The sequence below is a fragment of the Pelobates fuscus genome, chromosome 1 (genome assembly GCF_036172605.1).
Source record: "Pelobates fuscus isolate aPelFus1 chromosome 1, aPelFus1.pri, whole genome shotgun sequence".
NCBI lineage: Eukaryota > Metazoa > Chordata > Amphibia > Anura > Pelobatidae > Pelobates > Pelobates fuscus.
The window spans coordinates 264,951,161-264,974,630 of record NC_086317.1 but is presented as its reverse complement, the minus strand read 5'-3'; the positions used below and the strand labels follow the sequence as shown (position 1 = coordinate 264,974,630).

The 23,470-nt window shown below is 45.2% G+C and overlaps 1 protein-coding gene across 1 annotated transcript in view; it reads left to right on the top strand.

Annotated features, from left to right (window-relative positions):
• Window positions 1-1,028: 1,028 nt before the first annotated feature.
• LOC134565841 (multidrug and toxin extrusion protein 2-like) overlaps window positions 1,029-23,470 on the top strand; it is a 109,380-nt gene continuing 86,938 nt past the window's right edge. Inside the window, exon 1 of the mRNA XM_063425547.1 lies at window positions 1,029-1,193. Within this exon, the coding sequence (XP_063281617.1) occupies window positions 1,029-1,193 (165 nt within the window). The remainder of the gene's footprint in view (window positions 1,194-23,470) is intronic.

The window sequence follows — 23,470 nt, the reverse complement described above, 5'->3', positions numbered from 1 at the left end:
TTGAGTAAGAGGAAAATTACAGCTAAACACAAACACCGCAGAAATGTAAAAAGAGCCCTGGTCCTTAACGGTAAGAAAATTGAAAAACTATTTCATATGCACCAACAACCCTGGAAGAACGCTATAACAACACCTCCGAAAAAAAAACTCTGTACCCCCTCACCCCAAAGAAATTCCCTAGCAGGAATAACAAATATCCTACCAAGTCCCCACAGAGAACACAAATAGCCCAAAACTCGCTGGTCTGACAATAAACACAAGAGCCGGACGAACCGCCGCTAGGTAGATAAAAAAAAAAAAACTGTTCCTGACTCATGTTATGGTAACGAGGTGGAAAAAAATAAACGAAGCAGACGATCTTAAGACTAATCTCCCCCCGTTTCCTCTCTGTAATCCCACCCTGTCTAAATGAAGGTATATCCCACAAACCTAACATGTTACGTACCAAATCTAAGGATTACATCCACTACGGTGTTTTTCGGTTTTGAACGTTTTTTTTGTTGTATACAAATGTAAAAACCTTTACAGAATACAGCCTCAGGAACAATAAAGAAAGCAAAGAAGAGAATCCAGAACATCAAACACATCTCTAACCAAACCATTATCTTATTTCTGTATTATTGAAATAACACTGTACCTCATAAAGCTCGGCTTTTGCACAAGCCCAAACTGTTTATAATCTGTACTATCTGTCAACGCAAGAAATAAAGAATTATGAAAAAAAAAGAAAATTGAAAAAACGTTCTGGTCACTAAGGGGGTATACTAAACAGCGACGGGGCAATCAACAAAATCGTAAAGTATATAAGCATAAAGTGTTAAAGACTATGTGATCTCTCTTAATAGTAATCTTGTTATATCATTTCAGTTCTACTTCTCCAAAACACGATATCAAGTAAAGTATGAAGTACTTGAAAAAAACAGACAGTGTTTTAATGGTTGATGTATAATTTGTTAAATAATACACTTCTAAGTTCATATTTCAGGCAGCTAGTTAGCCTGTAGATGTAGTTTGCTTATTAAATCCAAATGGAGCATGGTTGCAATTCAAGGGATTATGGCCCTGAAACAAACCAAGTATCACTTCACATTGTGCGGAAAAGCTTTTGTAATGTCTTGCAAGGCATACGCTCTTTTATCACATATAAGGGTGTGGAAGAAGTGAAGGAGCTCTGTGGTTTAGCTATTCCACTGGTAAGTGTTTATTTGAAATATAATCATTTATCACTTGTTTGGAGGTAGGGTTTAAAAAGCACACTGTAAAGCCATTTGTATTACATAAAAATATTTTGTAATCAATTTCTGTTGCAGAGTGTTGAGTTGTTAAATGTAAAAGAACGGAGGCTTAATAATAGTAAAAGGAATAGGCACCTTGATCTGGTATTTTTCACCGAACCTGCACTGACCTATGGTTATTATATTAAGGGTATGTGATATTAAATTGTAGATGAGGTGCATGTAGTGTCCAAAAATGCTTGGACAACATAGTAGTACAGACAGTACTTTATGCAAAGTACAAATCTAAGAACTAATATATGCCATTTGTTAAAAATTGTAATGTGAAAATCTGAGATGTGAAGAAGAAACAGGCTTGTATATGCATATATTTAGAAATTGTACAAAAGTTCGAACTTTATGGTCATGGTCTTTTGAGTTTATTAAGAAAGCATTAAGGACAAGTATCAAAATTACCCCAGAAATTGCTTTACTAAATATAAATCTGTCTAAATGGCCAAAAGAACAGGCCTATTTAATAACACACACTTGCGCTGCAAATAAGATCCTAACTGCAAGAGGCTGGAAGCAGAGCCATGTTTTTTTTTTTTTTTTTTTAATCAGCTTTCTCTAATCAGGGGTTTCTAATTAATTTTCTACATGGAACCCTTTGACATAGTGTATCGATATCGTGGAATTTCCCCCCCCCCCAGTTGTGCCGGTGTGTGTCTGTGTGACACACAGATACACACACACACACACACACAGACACATAGTGGCACACAGATACACAAACCTTGACACACAGATACACACACCTTGACACACAGTGTCTATCTGTGTGTGTGTGTGTGTGTGTGTGTGTATCTGTGTGTATCTGTGTGTGTATCTGTGTGTCAGTGTGTGTGTCTGTGTGTGTGTGTGTGTGTATCTGTGTGTCAGATACATACACAGATACACATTGACACACACCGGCACATGTGCCGGTGTGTGTCATGGTGTGTGTATCTGTGTTTGTATGTGCCAGTGTGTGTATCTGTGTGTCAGTATTAATGTGACACACAGATACACACACTGGCACGTAGTGGCACACATATACACACACCTTGACACACAGTGTGTATGTGTGTGTGTATGTATCTGTGTGTCAAAGTGTGTGTATCTGTGTATCAAGGTGTGTGTATCTGTGTGTCAGTGTGTATTGATCTTACATACAGATAAACACACACTGGCACATAGTGGCACAAAGATACACACAGCTTGACACACAATGTATATCTGTGTGTGTGTGTATCTATGTGTCAAAGTGTGTGTATCTGTGTTTGTATGTGCTGGTGTGTGTATCTGTGTTTGTATGTGTATTGTGTGTTTGTATGTGTATGTGTATGTGTATTGATCTGACATACAGATACACACACACTGGCACATAGTGAAACACAGATACACACACTGGCACACAAATACACACACCTTGACACATGACACATGTGTCCAAGGGTGTGTATATGTGTTTGTATGTGCTGGTGTGTGTCAAGGTGAGTGTATCTGTGTTTGTATGTGCCAGAGTGTGTATCTGTGTGTCAGTGTGTATCTGTGTGTGTATGTATCTGTCAAACAGATACTGACAGATACACACACCTTGACACACAGATACACACACACACACACACTGGCACACACTGAAACATACACACTGGCACATACTGACACACATATATACACACAGTGACACATACACCTTGACACACAGATACACAAACTGACTCACACACATTGGGAGATACACACACGGGCACATGTACACACACACAGACACATATACACACACACACATATGTTTAAATGTGTTGTTCACTTACCTATTTTTCTGCAGGAGGATCTTCAGGCTCACTCCCGCTGCTCCTCTCCCTCCAGCCGGCGAACTCTGTCTGGGGGGGAGCTGATATCACTTCTTACTAGCATTCAATACTACAGGGATCCGGTCACAATTTTAGATGACCGCGGCTCCTGACCAGACCACTGTTTAGCGATACCCATCAGATGGCCCTAAATGCTTGGGACACCCGACAGGCAAATCGCCGCAGAACCCGAATTTTGTTCTCTATTTTGAACACAAATTGGGAAACGCTGCTCTAATCAATTGTTATAAACAGCTAAAATTGAAAATGGCAGAAAATGGTTTATGGGTGTGGCGGATAAAACAAATATATTGAAGAACACTCTTGAATTAGCACAGAAATATTGCTGTCTCTCTTAAAAAGTAAATAATTGAAGCTGCATTAAACTTCGTAACTGGCTGGCAGCCAATCAAATCAATGTTATATGTTGTATGTGCAAGAGATTTGACTTTGTGTTAACGCAATGCATCCTCTTGTAATTATCGATGTGAATTGATTTTTTTTATGTGGAAAAAAAAGTGAAAAGGAAGTCAATAAAGATTATTATAAATTAAAAATAGTAAACTGCAGTTAGAAAATAAGATATCTTCCAATATTACAAAATCAAATTGTATTTGTCTTTATTATAGAAAATGTGCTTTTAGATCTCTCCTTACATAGTAAAGAGGTGCTTAAAGGGAAACTGTAGTCACTATAATAATTTCATCTCTTTGAATTGGTTTTAGTGCCTGCAGTCCCCAGGCACTGTCCCTCCATTCAGTGTTAAACCATTTTCAAGCAGTTTAATACTGTGGGTCACCCACAGTCTTGCCTTTTCTGGAGGTGTGGCTAAGGCAGAGTTCACACACTTCCTTGCAGTCATACCCTTCTGTAACGGCACCCCGGGCATAGAAGGGGTTAACGCCCCCAAAGATGTTCCCTTTCCAAACGAAGTCAGCTACCAAACACTCCTAACCGCTGAAAAGGAAAACACACGAACAATCCCCCCAAGCACGAGACGAGGCTATGTATTGAGGGTCAGTGACATCGCTAGTGGGCGGGCCAGAGGGGTCCATGCCCCCCCCAAATCATGCTGTGCCCACCTTGGGCCCCCCAAATGCCAGCAACCTGCTGGCCATGTGTTTAGATTATATTCCCTCGGGCTGTAACAGTCTGTGACAGCCCGAGGGAATGCAGGAGAGAGGAGCTCAGCTGGAGGCTGGGGGCTGTCTGTGGCCGGAGAGAGCACTGACAGGCTCCCCGGCACAGGCCCCGCCCCCAAATGAAGCCCCACCTCCTGATCATAAGCCCCGCCCCCGCCGTTAAGCAGCAGCCCATGCTGCTGCTGCAAAGACCAGAAGATGGCTGACCCCCAGCAACAGGTAGGCTTGATGTGTGTGTGTGTGTGTGTGTGTGTGTATGGACTCAGCAGTCTGTGTGTGTGTGTGTGTGTCTGGACTCAGCAGTCTGTGTGTGTGTGTGTCTGGACTCAGCAGTCTGTGTGTGTGTGTGTGTGTCTGGACTCAGCAGTCTGTGTGTGTGTGTGTGTGTATGTATGGACTCAGCAGTCTGTGTGTGTGTGTATGTGTCTGGACTCAGCAGTCTGTGTGTGTGTGTGTGTGTGTGTGTGTGGACTCAGCAGTCTGTGTGTGTGTGTGTGTGTGTGTGTGTATGGACTCAGCAGTCTGTGTGTGTGTGTGTGTGTGTGTGTGTTTGTGTATGGACTTAGCAGTCTGTGTGTGTGTGTGTGTGTATGGACTCAGCAGTCTGTGTGTGTGTGTGTGTGTGTGGACTCAGCAGTCTGTGTGTGTGTATGTGTGTGTGTATGGACTCAGCAGTCTGTGTTTGTGTGTGTGTGTATGGACTCAGCAGTCTGTGTGTGTGTGTGTGTGTATGGACTCAGCAGTCTGTGTGTGTGTGTGTGTGTGTGTGTGGACTCAGCAGTCTGTGTGTGTGTGTGTGTATGGACCCAGCAGTCTGTGTGTGTGTGTGTGTGTGTGGATGTGTGTGGATGGACTCAGCAGTCTGTGTGTGTGTGTGTGTGTGTATGGACTCAGCAGTCTGTGTGTGTGTGTGTGTGTGTATGGACTCAGCAGTCTATGTGTGTGTGTATGGACTCAGCAGCAGGGCCACCATCAGGGCATGACAACCATAACGGTTGTCATGGGCCCGGCGGTCCTGGGGGGCCCGAGCCCCACATGCATTATGTGCGCGCATATATATATATATATATATATATATCTAGCGATTTTCGCTATATATATATATATATATATATATATATGTGCATAGAGGGGCCCCTGCTACCTGTACAATGAAGAGGGGCCCAGCAGCACACTCTGTCCTCCTTTCCAGCTGGTCTCTGTCTAACTTTCCTGCGCCCTGCGGCAGCCAGAGCATTGCCACGGGTTACTATGGCAACGCACGCAGGCCTGTCTCGTGAGAGTTAGTCAGAGAGGAGCTGGAAAGGAAGACAGTGTTTGCTGCTGGGCCCCCTCTTCAATGTACCGCGGCTGGCTCCCTCCACCATGCCACTGGACCAACAGGGAATGCAATCTCCCCCCTCCCTGGCACGGTAAGAACCAGGGAGGGGGGAATAAAATTGAAATATACACAAATAATAACAAATACTCCCCTCCCCCCTATTTTACACACACACTGAATCCTTACAAGCACACACTCTGCACTACACACACACACTACATTCACTAAACACACTCTGCACTCACTACAAACACTACATTTACTAAACACACTCTGCACTACACACACACACTACATTCACTAAACACACTTTGCACTATACACACACTACATTAACTATACACATTTTACACTACACACACACACACACACACATGCACTACATTCACTAAACACACTCTGCACTACACATGCTCACACTACATTCACTATACACTATCTGCACTCATTACAAACACTACATTCACTAAACACACTGCACTACACACACACACTACATTCACTAAACACACTTTGCTCTACACACACACACACACACACACACTACATTCACTATACACATGTTGCACTACACACACACTATATTCACTATACACACGTTGCACTACACACACACACACTACATTCACTAAACACACTCTGCACTAAACATACTCACACTATATTCACAAAACACACTCTGCACTCACTACATTCACTAAACACACTCTGCACTACACACACACTACATTCACTAAACACACTTTGCTCTACACACACACACACACACACACACTCACACACACACTACATTCACTAAACACACTCTGCACTCACTACAAACACTATATTCACTAAACACACTCTGCACTACACACACACACACACACTTCATTCACTAAACATACTTTGCACTACACACACACACACACCATTCACTATACACACATTTAACTCACTACACACTACATTTACTAAACAAGCTCTGCACTACACACACACACACTACATTCACTAAACACACTTTGCACTACACACACACACACACACACACTGTATTTACTATACACATGTTGCTCTCACTACAAACACACTACATTTACTAAACACACTTTATAGTGAATGTAGTGTGTTTGTAGTGAGTGCAAATTGTGTTTAGTAAATGTAGTGTGTTTGTTTGTAGTGAGTGAAAACATGCTCTACACACACTACATCCACTATACACACTACATCCACTACAAAAACACACACTCTGCATTCACTATACACACCTACATTCACTACACACACAATCTGCATCCACTATACACACTGCATCCATGACACACATACTGCATCCACTATACACACTGCATTCATGACACACATACCGCATCCACTCTACACACTGCATCCATGACACACATACCGCATCCACTACACACATTCTACATTCACTATACACACACACACTTCATCCTTGTGGGCGGACTCGGGGCTGGCCCCGGGGGCCCAGATCCTGAGCTGTGTGTCAGGGGCCCTAAAAATTCTGATGGCAGCCCTGCTCAGCAGTCTGTGTGTGTGTAAGGACTCAGCAGTCTGTGTGTGTGTGTGTGTGTGTGTGTATGGACTCAGCAGTCTGTGTGTGTGTGTATGGACTCAGCAGTCTTTATGTGTGTATGGACTCAGCAGTCTGTGTGTGTGGACTCAGCAGTCTGTGTGTGTATATGGACTCAGCAGTCTGTGTGTGTGTCTGTGTGTGTGTATATGGACTCAGCAGTCTGTGTGTGTATCTGTGTGTGTGTGTGTGTGTATGGACTCAGCAGTCTGTATGTCTGTGTGTGTGTGTGTGTATAGACTCAGCAGTCTGTGTGTACGTGTATAAATCAGCCAGTGTGCATTCAGGAGTCTCTGTGTGTGTGTATGTGTTCAGCAGTCTCTTGGTGTTCGTATTCAGTGTACTGTGTGTATGTACTCAGCAGTCTATCAATAATTACAAATGTTATTCCTGTGAGTTGTTGTGTAGGAAGGGCCCCAGTGCACTGCTTTGCCCGGGGGCCCTTAACGCTGTTAGGATGGTACTGCTTGTGTGTGTCAGTGAGCTTCTATTTAGTGAGCATGTGTGTGTCAGTAAGCTTGTCTTTAGTGAGCTTGTGTGTCCCCCTGAACTTCTTTGTAGTGAGCCGAGTGTTTATACAAGTGAGTTTGTCTGTAGTAAACTTGTGTGTGAGTCAGAGAGTTTTGTCTGTTAGTAAGCCTATTTGCGCATGTCAGTGAGCTTGTGTGCTTACTGTACAATATATACATATTGACTTGTAGAAATGGCATACATTTTTTTCCAGGGCTGCTTTGGATTCTCAGTTTGGCTCTGCCAGCGAGTGCCCTTTACCGCTGAATCATCTGTGTGAGCTGCCGCACACTTTAGCCCTGTTACACGCGTCTGGGAGTTGCTGTTGACAGGTACTAGTAGTCTAGAGATTGGGACATGGGGTATATGCTCAGCTATCTGTATAATACTATAGTGCTGTTCTCTGTATAATACAGATCTGTGTGTGTATAATATCCCGGGATAGTCAGTGTTCCTGTATAGTCAGGACCGGTGCTAGGATTTTTAGTTACACAGGCGAAGAGGCATTTTGGTGCCCCCCACCCTCGTTTAAAATAAGGTTCATACAAACACAGAAATAATCATACAGAGACATACAGACACAGACAGAGACATACATGCATATAAAGACATACATACAGAGGCATGCCGTCATACAGACACATACATACATACATAGACATACAGAAACATACATACAGAGACATCCAGGCATACAGACACATACATACATACATAGACATACAGAAACATACATACAGAGACATCCAGGCATACAGACACATACATACATACAGAGACATACAGGCATACAAAGACATACACGCATACAGAGACATACCGTCATACAGACACATACATATATACAGGTATACAGAGACATACAGGCATACAGACACATACGTACAAAGACATACAGGCATACAGATACATACATTTGTACATACAGAGACATACAGGCATACAGACACATACATTTGTACATACAGAGACATACAGGCATACAGACACATACATTTGTACATACAGAGACATACAGGCATACGGACACATACATTTGTACATACAGAGACATACAGGCATACAGAAACATACAGACACATACATTTTGTACAGGCATACAGGTATACAGAGACATACAGGCATACAGAAACATACATACAAAGCCATACAGGCATACAGAGGCCTACATACATACATACATACATACAGAGACATACATACATACAGAGACATACACAATTACATACTTACATCAGTTCAATCTTGTCCCCTGGATGCATGCTGTCTGGCTCCTTGGAGTCCTGTCCTGCAGCCCAGCCCCATCACTGGCCGCCAGCCGCGCTGTGTGGTACACAGGGAGCAGGGATATGATGTCATTCATATCCTCGCCCCCTCCACACAGCCTGCGGCAGACACCAGGGTAGGTGCAGTGGCGTGCACATGACCCATGGGGCCCCAGTGCGCAAATTGATCCGTGCTCCCCCCCCCTCTCGCGCTTACTTTGCGCGGGCCGGGGCCGCAACACATGGCGGCGGGCACCTGGTCGCAGGGGTTGCAGGGCCGTGACCCCTGCGACCGCGGTATGTACGCCAGTGCATGCAGATGCACACACACTTAAAGGACCACTACAGACACCCAGATCACATCAGCTCAATGAAGTGGTCTGGGTGTCAGGTCCCTCTAGTTTTAACCCTGCAGCTGAAAACATAGCAGTTTCCGAGAAACTGCTATGTTTCACCGAGGGTTAATCCAGCCTCTAGTGGATGTCTCACTGACAGCCACTAGAGGAGCTTCCGCTATTCTAAAACACTGAACGTCCATAGGAAAGCATTGAGTAATGCTTTCCTATGGGCGGTTTGAATGCGTGCACGGCAAGGGCATTCGGAGCTGAGAGGCGGAGGAATCCCCAGCGCCAAGGGAGAAAGGTAAGTGCTGAAGACACACACACACTCTCACGAACAGATGCATACACACCAGCTAACGGACACACATTTACTGACAGACACACTCAGCGACAGACAGACATACACACTCACTGACAAACACACACTCACTAACAGACATCAAACAGACTCACTAATACACACACAAACACACTCAGTAAGAGACACACAGTAACACAATCACTGACACTCACTAGCAGACACACTCACTGACACACTAGCAGACACACAGACACTCACTAGCAGACACACACACTCACACTCACTAGCAGACACACTCACTGACACTAGCAGACACACTCACTGACACTAGCAGACACACTCACTGACACTAGCAGACACACTCACTGACACTAGCAGACACACTCACTGACACTAGCAGACACACTCACTGACACTCACTAGCAGACGCACACACTCACACTCACTAGCAGACGCACACACTCACACTCACTAGCAGACGCACACACTCACACTCACTAGCAGACGCACACACTCACACTCACTAGCAGACGCACACACTCACACTCACTAGCAGACACACTCACTGACGCTCACTAGCAGACACACACAATGACGCTCACTAGCAGACACACTCACTGACACTCACTAGCAGACACACACACTGACGCTCACTAGCAGACACACACACTGACGCTCACTAGCAGACACACACACTGACGCTCACTAGCAGACACACACACTGACGCTCACTAGCAGACACACTCACTGACGCTCACTAGCAGACACACTCACTGACGCTCACTAGCAGACACACTCACTGACGCTCACTAGCAGACACACTCACTGACACTCACTAGCAGACACACACACTGATGCTCACTAGCAGACACACACACTGACGCTCACTAGCAGACACACACACTGACGCTCACTAGCAGACACACACACTGACGCTCACTAGCAGACACACACACTAACACTCACACTAACACATGTTTTTTTTTTTATTTAATCCCCCAGCCTCCTTACCTTTTTGGAGTGCTGAAGGGATTCCCTGGGGTCCAGTGGTGCTGCTGGGCTCCTGGGCTCCTTGGCTGGCTCCCTGGCTCCCTTGGTGGCTGGCTGGCTGGCTCCCTTGGTGGCTGGCTGGCTCCCTGGCTCCCTTGGTGGCTGGCTCCCTGGCTCCCTTGGTGGCTGGCTGGCTGGCTCCCTTGGTGGCTGGCTGGCTGGCTCCCGGGCGGGCGCGAGGGAGCACTCTCCCATGTGTGCTTCCTCTTCAGCTCCCTCGCGCACCGCGTAGGGATGCCGGCGCCGGAAGATGACGTCATCTTCCGGCTCCGGTATCAGTATACGGCGCGCGAGGGAGCTGAAGAGGAAGCACACATGGGAGAGTGCTCCCTCGCGCGCCCGCAGAACCGGGCGCTCGGCCACGCTACAACAGGTCGTCGGTTGGAGGGGAGCGCAGTGCGCTTCCCTCCTTCCGGTCAGCCTGATTTTGCGCCCCCATGGCCGGTGCGCCCTAAGGCGGCCGCCTGGGCCGCCTTATGGTAGCGCCGGCCCTGTGTATAGTGCAGCTCTCTGTCTTGGGATATTATACAAAAGACCTGTATTAAACAGAGAGCAGCACTATACAGGGAGCACTGACTGTCCTGCGATATTATACACACAGCCATGTATTATACAGAGAGCAGCACTATACAGGGAGCACTGACTGTCCCAATTTATTATACACACAACCCTGTATTATACAGAGAGCACTGACTGTCCAGGGATATTATACACAGACAGTAATTGATAGCTGTGTTGCAAAATGGAATTTTTTTTTCAAATGTTGGCAACTATGGCACTGTATCAAAGGAAAATAATGAATCCTCCACCAGGGATTATAAAAAAAACAACAACAACACATTGTGTCAGGGGCGGGGCTTAACATGCGGCAGGGGTGGGGTCAAACTGCGGCGAGGGCGGGGTTGAATGTGCCCCCCTACTTTTGTCCCTAGCCCACCCTGTGCCCCCCCCTAAAAATGAATCATAGAGACGCCACTGTTGAGGGTCAAGCAGGAATCTGTTTAATGTGGGCTACATGCCCGGCTTTTATGCAGGTCTTCCACCCAGGGACACTCCCATAAGGGACCTGGTGGAAGACTGTGACAAATTCTTACAATAACCAAACACAACAGTACAGGTATAAACACCCCCACCTAAACAGTATAGGACCCTCCTCTCTATCCCGGAGATAATTGGGTTAAGTGCTAGAAGTAACTCAATTATCTCCGAAGATAGAGCATAACCACCATTTTACAAAGATAATACAAATGCATAAAAATACATAATTCCAAAACTACCGAACAGAATCCCCACATTCAACGTATCCCCAGATAGCTTAGATCTGAGAACACAATATCACCGAACAGCGCTCAGATCCTATACACACAGTTCAACCGCCATGGAGCCAAAGTCTTTCACATAGTCTTTTCGTCATACGAATGGGCTCCATGGGATAACTATCTGGGGTGGCTCTGTTCGCATAGTAATGTACCGAACGGCACGGCGTTCGTATGAACAAGATGAAGGAGGGTCGGCGGCTTCGTATGAAAATAGTGTCCGTTTTTAGTCCCATAGATTCGTTGACGAACACCGCTTGGCGTTCGCATGTCCAACGATGGCCGCCGCCACGTGTTCGTTCATACGAACGCCGACCACCCAGCCGACCATTCAACAATAGAAAGTGTATGTGGTTAACCACACATTCTAATGAGGCCAAGAGGTTAACAAGCAGCACACTTCCCTGCTGGGTGGCCCACCATTCGGTAGTTATTTCGGGAAAAAGGGAATTAAACATAGGGACTGTACGGACAGGGCAATAACCGAACAAACAGACAAACCAAGGTGAAGCAACAGTAATCCAGAGACAGAGAGGTCTGTCACACCTTCATACTGGCAGTATTAGCTCTGATAGGCTAAATGAGGTAAGCTGACATTCTCAACCACTCACAGCTGCCGATTGCTGCTCATGCTAATACTTATTCATTTTTCAAAGCGGCACAGAGGGGATGAGCTGCTGGGCCCCTCATTTAGCATTAAAAATGTAAAACCATTAGAAACTGTTTAATGCTGAATGCAATTAGGGCACCAGGAGATTACCGAAAATATAGCCAGTTTAATGAGATGGAACAGATACAATGATACAGTGTCCCTTTGATGTATTCATTTTGTAGTGTAGAACAACGTTTTTATTGCTGCTTAGTAAATACCACCTAATAATGTTCCAAGAGTTGGAGGCTGTACGGTTTGTGGTTTCAGAGTCAAGTTTGTGGCTAGAGCATAATCTTCAAAATCAAATTATCCCAATTAATGCTCCAGTTTCCACTCATTCTTACTCCCTCTGGACGATGGGTAGAAGCTTTAAAAGGATATACTGACAGAAAGGAGCATTAGCAGTCTATAGCATGGCTAGGCATAGAAATCCTCCAGGAAGGCAGACATTTAATGACAGCCTCCAAGCACACTAAGACAGTAGAAGGCAACTAAATAGTGGCAGCTAACAGTAAAACAAAAAATTTACATTTAGGAACCCAGGTAACAATTAGAGTGGATCCAAAATGTAAAGAAGGCTCTGGTGAACTGATGCATCGGTGCAAATTTTGCTGAAAGCCAGGAACAAAAAGCTCAAGTCAGTACAACTATGGGGGTCGTTTTAGACACTTGCAAATATGTCAAGGGATTTGACAAATTATGAGAGGTTGCCATTTTTTTATTTATTTATTTTTAAATAAAGAGAGCAACTGTTACAAGAAAACAATAGTAAATTGTAAGGGTATAATGGTTTATTAGAATTTCAATATATATATAAAAGGCGCTTAAGAGATAATTTTAAGTCAATATAAATTTTAGGCATGTGCATGGCAAAAAATTACGGTTCGGTTCGGCATTCCGAAATTCGGGATTTTCGCAATTTGGGACTTCGGCAATTCGGCACTTCAAGACTTAGGAACTTCGGCAACTTCAGAACTTCAGCACTTCGGAACTTCGGCACTTCGACACTTCGGAAATTCGGCAACTTCGGAACTTTGGCACTTCAGCACTTCGGAACTTCGTGTCACGATTCGGGAACCTAACACGCTAACAGGTCACAGAAAGTAAAGGGTGCAATACCGGTCCTTAGAATGGCCGGGTTAAGCACACTAAGAATAGTCAGGAGACAATCCAAGTAAAGGGAGCCAGAAAACAGGAGAACGAGAAACAAGCCGAGGTTAAAGGAGTGGAGAATACAGGGATATCGGAAAAACAAGCCAAATAACCGGTAACCAGAGAGAAACACGAAATACAGGTATCACAAGACCACAACAGGGCACTGAGAGACAGGAAAGGTAAGTATATAAATCCTGTCGTTAATTCTGATTGGATATCTTCCAATTCGAATTAACAATCACATGTGGGAGATATTTACACCTCTCACTGTGATTATGGTACTGTGGCTTTAACAATGGGTCACGTGACTGACCCCGGCATTCGCATAAATGTGCGGGCTCCCAGCGTGCAGCGTTATACATGCTGCCGCTGCGAGGCGAGGAGGAGGACGCAAGTGGCGCATAGAGCTGAGAGGACGCCGCTTGCCGACAGGTAGGGGAAGGGGAGACCGCGGGCGGCGAAGGACTGTGGGTGAGTGCTGCAAGTGGATTGCAGCCTCCCCTTACAGCCACCCTGACATAACCCCCCCCTCGAGGACCGCCCGGAGAAGCCAAAGGCTTCAAAGGAAACCGTGCATGAAAGGAGCGGATCAAAGAGGGCGCGTCTAATTCAGAGACAGAAACCCAAGACCGCTCCTCAGGGCCGTAACCCTTCCAATCCACCAGATACTGCAACCGACCTCAAGAGAAACAAGAATCAAGGAGAGCAGCTACTTCGTATATGTCACTGGAGGGAAGCGGGACGCCTGAGAGGTCCAGAGAACCGATTACAGAGCAAGGGCTTCAAAAGGGAGGCGTGAAAGGTGTTAGGTATACGCATGGAAGGAGGCAAGGCCAGGGAGTAGGACACGGGATTTACCCTATGCAAAACCTTAAAGGGGCCAAGGAACCTGGGCGCGAACTTCATCGAGGGAACGAGGCGGAGATTCTTAGAGGACAACCAAACCCTATCACCCGGGGCATAAAAAGAAGCCACACACCTACGACGATCAGCAAATCTCTTTTGAGCAGCAGCCGCACGAGAGAGAGAAGCATGGACCTGATCCCACACCCTCCGTAAGGAGGTGAGGTGCACATCCAAAGCGGGCATCCCCTTGTCGGAGAACACACCGGGAAGGACAGAGGGTTGGAACCCATAAGCTACCATAAAAGGACTTAAGCCAGTGGACGAATGAGTCACGGTATTCCTGGCGAATTCAGCCCAGGGAAGGAGATGAGACCAGTTGTCCTGGTGTGCATTCGTGAAGCAGCGTAAATATAACTCCACAGATTGATTTGCCCGTTCGGCAGCCCCATTAGATTGTGGATGATAGGAGGAAGTGAATGACAAGGAGACCCCCATCTCAGCACAAAAGCCCCTCCAAAACCGAGAGACAAATTGAGGACCCCTGTCGGATACGATATCCTGTGGTATACCATGCAAGCGGAACACCTCTTTGGCAAACACCTGAGCCAACTGAACCGCAGAAGGTAGTTTTTTTTTGTTTTTGTTTTTTTTTCACATAAAAAAAGCAGTTTTATCAGATCATAACGCAAGAAGCAACTTTTTTTTTTTTTTTTTTAATTCTTTATTTTAGTTGTGCAGGTGGTTACAATATTTCCATAAGCGCCACAACAGCATATTTCAGTCTTCATACAAGTTAAACAGTGGCATAACAATTTGCACAGTTTTTGTATTTAACATGCTTAACTAAATAGTGGATTCATTAGAGTATTGGTGAATGAAATAAAGTAAGATAGCTGAAAGTTACCGGTTGCTTAACCTTGCGGGGATGCCTATGTTATTGTGTAGATTGCAAGAACACTTTTACTACAGAGTAGCATCTGGCTACACAGTAAAGAGAAGTAAGTATGCTATGAATGCTAAGGTAATAGGAATAGCTTTACATGTAATGGAGTATTCAAGTCACGATATATATTTATAGGCATAGCTTGGTAGAGTGGTAGCGATCAGTAATACCTCGTTATTTGTAGTAATGACAGATTATAACAGTAAGACATACGGCCTATATTTAAACCCCAGAAACCCATCACTCCCTGTCACCTCTGCAGCCCAGGCTTCACTAATTAGACTATGAGTGGAGAAGACATTGTAGGGCAGCTAACGAAGTTACTTGCTTGTCGGAGCAGTCGATTATGACAGAAGAGGGTTAGGAGGCGCCCCGTGCCTCAGCTAGGTATTCCTGGTGTTAGTATCAGGGCTGCATGCGTGTCTTACAGGATTACTAATATGGGCCTGATGCCCTTGTGTGGGACATAGAGATCGCCTTGGAGGGTGAGATAATCCCCATGTGGCGTCGTCCGCAGCCTTGTGTTGCTTTGACATTTAAAGGGAACTCTCCTGGAACTCGGGCCACTTCTTCCCATGAGCAAGGCCGGTGCAAGGGTAGTTATTGAAAGCTATTAACATGGACCTATGGCGGTAGCTAAGCACTCGTGGACAACAAGTTAAGCGGTGGACTTGGCCATCTGGGGCGTTTTAGCGTTTCGGATAGGGTGCCACAATAGTTTAGGTGGAGAGCTAAAACAGGTTTATTTTTGGGAAGCCCACTCTATATACACTATATAAACATAAGAAAAACACAATATAGTAAAACAAGACTTATGCTGCCACAACGGCGTGGGTAAGCAGTTAACCAAACATGTTGCAATGGTTGTTAGGCTTAAGTGCAGGTTGCACATTGTTATATGTGTATTGTTGTCACCTGTCTGGTGGTTACTCTGTTACGGCGCATGAAAGGTGTGGTACGAGGCCAGTTTGCGCCGTACAACATGGGCAATATGAGGTAAAAACTAGAGCTGAGAACGTTGCCTAACAGATTGGCAGTGCTAGTACCGCTCGGGCGTGCGTTCCTGTTAAACATCACACACTCTTTAATGTGGCAGAGAGCATGCTAGATAAGTTGCATATTTTGGTGTGTCATACGTAATGCTAGTTAACCTGTGCATTGTGTGCTTGAACCGAATAACCAGCCCAGAAAAACCATGCCCATAAAGTGTATCATGTTGGAATGGCCATGCGTAATACTAGTGGGACCTGAGCGCAGCCAACAAATTGTGTAGGAGAGACGAGGGTTTCGAGCTGCTGTTGGTGGGTAGTGTGTAATGTGGGTGAAGTGGGTGACTTTGCTGTGGTGAAGCGGTGTTTTATATCGTGAGTGAATTAGGCGAGGAAGGTCTGGACTATGTCGTGAGTGTGTCATATACCCTTCGCTGGGTTAGGGAGAGTAAATTTATAGCTTGGTGTGGTGTGTGTAGATGGGGGCGCGTGTCCCTGTGCTGGGAGGGATGGAGGCCGTGGCTAGGCGTGTATGCCTGCTGAAATGTGTATGCTGAGAGAGTGGGGGTTTGGTGCATGGGTCTAGCCCCTTTCGGGTACCTGTTACAGTCCCCGCTGCCAAAGTCAATAGGTTTAATGTTCCCCATATGAAAATAGTTTTTCTGTGGTCCGCGGCTGATCTTGTCTGCCGGTCTGTCCTGTGCCAGACCGTGTAGTCGGTCAAGTGGTGAGTGCCACATATGGGTCGGGTGTGCAACCTGTCGGTAGGAAAGGGACGGATCTCTCTGGGTCCCACGAGAGTTGTTGGGGAGTTGTTCTCTCCTGGTGTGCTGGAATGAGGGAGTCCGGAGGAAGGCTCAGTGCCTGTAGGAGCGGTGCTGCGTCGGTCAGTTCCCTGATTTGGTGGGAGTCCAGCCCCAGCTGTACGGTGAGTATATGGGACATTTGCCATCTGTATTTAAGGTCCCGTTGGCGGAGAAGCGTGGTGAGCGGTTGGAGGGAACGCCGCCAAGCCAGGGTGTCCCTCGAGAGGTCGGCAAAGAAGCTCACCGCCATCCCCTCAAATTGAAACGGCGTCTTTCCTCTCAGGACGGCTTGGACCATTGTTTTGTCCCTTCTTGTTTGGAAGGTGAGTATAATGTCTCGCGAGGCTTCGGTTGGCGCCCTTGGCGGTTTTGGGATCCTAAATATGTTGGCGAGGGCTATCTTGTTGGCCTGTGTGGGCGGCAGTATAGCTGCAAGGAGACGTTTGACTACCTGTGGGAGATCTCTGTCAGGGGTCGTATCGGAGATCCCTCTGATTTTCAGATTATCCCGTCTTCCTGCGTCTTCCTGCTCCGCCATGCGGTGTTCATGCAGCATTTGTTGCCGTTGGAGGACTTGTACTGTTTGTCTGAGTTCCCCGATGTCTCGAACATTGGTTTTGGTAGTGCATTCTAGCGTGTGTAAACGGGTTGTCAGTCCCCGCAGGTCGCCCCTGAGTGCTGCTATGTCGTTATGTAAATCTTTATGATGATCTGCGAGTAGCTGTGTGAGGACCGATATAGTCACTGGAGCGGTGTCCGGGTTAGTGGTAGTCGGCCGTTTCGGCTGTTCTAGCCTGGGGGTTGGCAGGTACTCCTCTCCGGAATTGTCATCGGAGAAGTCGGAGCAGCCGCCATGGAGCGCCGCCATGTTGGTCTCGTTTGCCTCGTGGGCCTGTCTCCACATGTCGCTGATCGTAAGTCCCTGGGTGGTTTTTCTTTCTGTGATTTTTTAGTTTTCCGCCCCATGGCTTCCAGGGGGGTGTATCGTATAATTGCTGCAATTTGGGGGGTGTTCAGTCTCGGATTTTACTAGTTTTTCCCGTTTTTGTCACGGAGCTCTCTGACTGTGCGACCGCTTGCTTTTCCAAGAAGCAACTTTTAAACCTGAACAAAAGTCTTGATCAATCAAGTTGATTCTGACATAACCAGATATCACATCCTTCCAGTTTGTGGAGCCTATACTAACATCAAGCAGTGTCTAGGACTTTAGCATTAACTTTTTCCAACAACCAAATAAAGCTTTAATAAATTGTTTGCTACAAAGATTGATTGTGTGTGTGTGTGTATACACACATATATATATATATATTCTTCCAAATAGATAGCTGCACTCACGGATTTCAAAAGTAAAAAATGTAAAAGTAAAAAATTCATTGATAAATGTTTAAAAGAAGACGCTCAACGTTTCAGTCCTCCATAGAGGACTTTCATCAGGATCAAATAAAGTTTATTTATCAATAAATTTTGGACTCTTAAAATCCGTGAGTGCAGCCATCCACCCGGAAGATTGGATAATACAGCTGTGGTTTGCTAGCACCCGGTCATAAAGGGACATTAAAGCGTGAGTGCAAGAGCATTATTTATATATATATATATATATATATATATATATATATATATATATATATATATATATATATATATATATATATATATATATATATATACACATATATACATATACACATACACACACACACATACACACATACACACATACACACATACACACACAAATATGTTTGCTTATCATTTTAACAAAGTTAATTGCTCCCTCCAAAAAAAAATAAAAAAATTAAAGTAGAGAGCAATGTTGATTTTTAGTGCGGGTTATTAGATCTACATATCTATAAACACACACTAAATGGTGTACTCTTACGCCTGCCAACATTAATTGTATATATGAATTACTGTTGTATATATTCTCATTGTATAACAATATAGTGCTGTGGAAAATGTTGGAGCTAAATAAATGCTAATAATAACTGTGGTAAACTGAAAGCTGAATTGCATAATAGTCTATAGGACCCACGCTTTAACTACAGCTAAGAGAGAATATTTTTACCTAACAATTGCAATTGATTTTACAGTCCCTGTTTAGTAAGTAGTAAGTAGTTTATGGTGACTTCTTCATCTCTCGTTCTATAGATTTACTAGCCATAACAGAAACCTGGCTCTCCCCCACTGACACTGCCACCCCTGCATCTTTGTCCTTCGGTGGTCTCCAACTTACCCACAACCCAAGAAACTCTGAATGTAAAGGTGGTGGTGTTGGGCTTCTCCTCTCCCCTCACTGCTCTTTTAAACCTCTTCCCACCCCCCCTTCTCTCCCTTTCCCATCATTTGAAATACACTCAATTCGCCTTTTCAAACCCTTCTCTGCTAACATTGCTGTTATTTACCGCCCCCCTGGTTCCCCTCTTCTCTTCCTTGACCACTTTGCTGCCTGGCTACCCTATTTCCTCTCTTCTAACATTCCATCCCTAATTCTCGGGGACTTCAATATTCCTATAAACCCACCTTTGACCTCTGCAGCCACCAAACTACTTTCAATTACTTCCTCCCTCGGGCTATCACAGTGGTCAGATTCTCCCACCCATGTAGCTGGCAATACCCTTGACCTAATCTTCACTTATGCATGTACAGTATCTAATATCTGCAACACTCCATATCCACTCTCTGATCACCACCTCTTATCATTTGCTCTCACATACCCCCTCACCCAAAAACCACACCCTTACCCCCCTCAACTCAGGAGGGACCTTAATTCTCTTGATCTCCAACAGTTGTCAGCTGATATTGATTCACAACTGCTGTCCATCCCTTCCCTCTCCTGTCCTTCACAGGCCATCTCCATATATAACTCTACTCTTACATCTGCCTTGAACACTGCAGCGCCACTCCAAACAAGCACCTCGAGGAGGACCCGCCCCCAACCATGGCATACTAAATCAACGCGCTACCTGCAAAGATGCTCCCGTTGTGCTGAACGCTCCTGGAGGAAGTCTCGCACCCAGTCAGACTTTCTCCATTATAGATTCATATTGTGTTCATACAGTGCAGCCCTTGCCCTTGCCAAACAGTCCTATTTTTCCACTCTCATTAGTTCATGTTCCCGCAACCCCAGGCATCTCTTTCACACCTTTAATTCTCTTCTTCGCCCTGCTGTGGCCACCCCCAAAACTAACCTTACTGCTGATAACTTCGCATGTTACTTCACTGACAAGATTGAACAGCTAAGGAAAGAATTCTCCCCTCCTTGCCTTTCTGTTTCTCAATCACACATAGATCATGCCTTTCCTACCCTTCAGACATTCTCCCCAGCTACTGACCAAGAGGTGGCTGCTCTTCTTTGCTCCTCTCGCCCCACCACTTGCCCGCTCGATCCTGTCCCATCTCACCTTATTAGATCTCTCTCCACTTGTCTCGTGCCTTCTCTAACACACATCTTCAACTGCTCGCTCTCCTCTGGCATCGTCCCTGCTGACCTTAAACATGCCACTGTAGTACCTATACTAAAAAAAACATCCCTCGACCCATCCACCCCCTCTAACTACCGTCCCATATCCCTGCTCCCTTTTTCCTCAAAGCTTCTGGAAAGACTTGTCTTTACCCGTGTGTCTCATTTCCTCAATTCCAACTCTCTCCTTGACCCTCTTCAATCTGGCTTCCGCCCTCTCCACTCTACAGAGACTGCCCTTATCAAAGTTACTAACGACCTAATCACAGCTAAATCCAAAGGCCACTACTCCATACTAATTCTTCTTGACCTCTCAGCGGCCTTTGACACCGTTGATCATGCTCTCCTTCTTCAAACTCTTCAATCGCTTGGTCTCTGTGACTCTGTCCTCTCATGGTTTTCCTCTTATCTCTCCCAACGCTCATTCAGTGTCTCCTTTTCTAATGATACCTCCCCCCCTTGCCCTGTCTCAGTTGGAGTTCCCCAAGGCTCCGTCCTTGGTCCCCTTCTATTTTCTCTTTATACTGCCTCTCTTGGCAAACTTATTACCTCTTTTGGATTTCACTACCACCTGTACGCTGATGACACCCAGCTATATCTCTCCTCCCCGGACCTCTCCCCTGCCGTCCTGCAACGTGTCACTGCTTGCCTTTCTTCCATCTCTGACTGGATGTCCTCCCGCTTTCTGAAACTCAATCTCTCAAAAACTGAGCTCCTTGTCTTTCCTCCTCCTAATACTGATCCTCCTCTTTCGCTCTCCCTCCAAGTTTGTGGTACCAACATCAGTCCATCCTTGCAAGCGCGCTGTCTTGGCGTCATACTTGACTCTGGTCTCACCTTTGAGCCTCACATCCAGCATGTTGCCAAATCCTGTAGATTCCATCTTAAAAACATAGCCCGCATCCGCCCCTTTCTTGCACCAGATACTACCAAGGAGCTTGTCCATGCTCTAGTAATTTCCCGCATGGATTATTGTAACCCTCTCCTGATTGGTCTTCCCAATAGCCGTACTGCACCCTTACAGTCCATAATGAATGCTGCTGCTAGATTGATTTTCCTCTCTAGTCGTTTCTCTCACACCTCACCCCTCTGCCAGTCCTTACATTGGCTTCCTGTATGCTATAGGAGTCAATTCAAGGTACTAACTCACACCTATAAAGCACTGAACAACTCTAGCCCCTCTTATATCTCCTCACAGATCCATAGGTATGTCCCTTCTCGGTCTCTCCGTTCTGCCCGTGACCACCTCCTGTCCGTTGTCCGCACTCGTACGGCCAACTCGCGCTTGCAGGACTTCTCGCGGGCGGCTCCCTTCCTATGGAATAGCCTGCCTACCGCCATCAGACTCTCCCCTAGTCTTGCATCTTTTAAGAAGTGCCTTAAAACCCATCTCTTTAGGAAAGCTTATGGCCTCCAAGACTAACCCTTACCTCACATACCTGTCTCTTGCCCTCTCCTAAAGGGCAGCCCACCTTATTTGATTGTAAATTCCTGTCCTAATGTGTTTTACACCCCACCTCCTATAGAATGTAAGCTCGTTTGAGCAGGGTCCTCTTCAACCTATTGTTCCTGTAAGTTTATTTGTAATTGTCCTATTTATAGTTAAATCCCCCTCTCATAATATTGTAAAGCGCTACGGAATCTGTTGGCGCTATATAAATGGCAATAATAAATAATAAATAAATAAAATATGGTGGCTTTCATAACACACACTTTCCTTTTCTTGCAGATACATTGCATGAAACAGAATTGTCTCTGCTCTGCCTTGCTTCACTCAGATTTAACAAAATAAGAACATCTCTTAGTAACAACAAATATCAACTTCTAAATGAATTATACTTCTGATTTTTTTTTTTTTTTTTTTACTTATCTATTAACCTAGTACATAGCTAATGGTTAAGTGACACTACAGAGATATTGACAATCATGCAATCTTGTGTGAAAATGTGAACTTTGAAACAGTTTTTTTTTTTCTTTCTTTCCAACTAGTGATCTCAACAGCACCAACGGTTAGCATTTTTATTTTTTTTGTAAATCTGTTTTATTAGTGTCAGCAAAGTCAAGGTGGAACAGGACTCGCAGGTCCCAAAAGACATATCACGGTCTACAATAGCATGGGTATCATTTAGCAGTATATGAAGCATGACTTGTGGGTATGCTCTCGGGCTCGCAGGCCCACAATGTTGCCGGACACGCAGGTCCCTTATATTTGCTTGAGTTACAGCCATGGGTGTTTAATTGACCAAAGTATTCTGTTTACCGGGGTGGAAGCCTGATCATAGGAGTTGGGACTGTAATTTTTCCAGGCTCTGTTCAGTCCCCCTGTTGCTATTTATGTGACGGAGTGACTCAGTCAGTTGTTGGTGTTTGCCTATTTACGATGGTGTTAGTATGTGTGGGCCTTCTTATGTTGTCGCGTGTCCACAGTTCTATCAGAAGATGTCATGTCTGGTCCATCTGCTTATCTTTAATGCGTGTTTCATGTCTCCTGGCTGCTTGCCCCTCTCCCCAGTCCTGCGACGTTTTGTAATGGAAGTTTCGTGTTTTCTGCCTATATATTCTACTTTGTCATGTGTCTGGGTACATACGTGTAGGTATATCGTGTTGTCTCGTGCTAGATTTTTTATTTATTTGCTGTTAGTTCTGTTGTCTGTCAGCATGTGTTTTTTATGCGTGTTGCTTCTT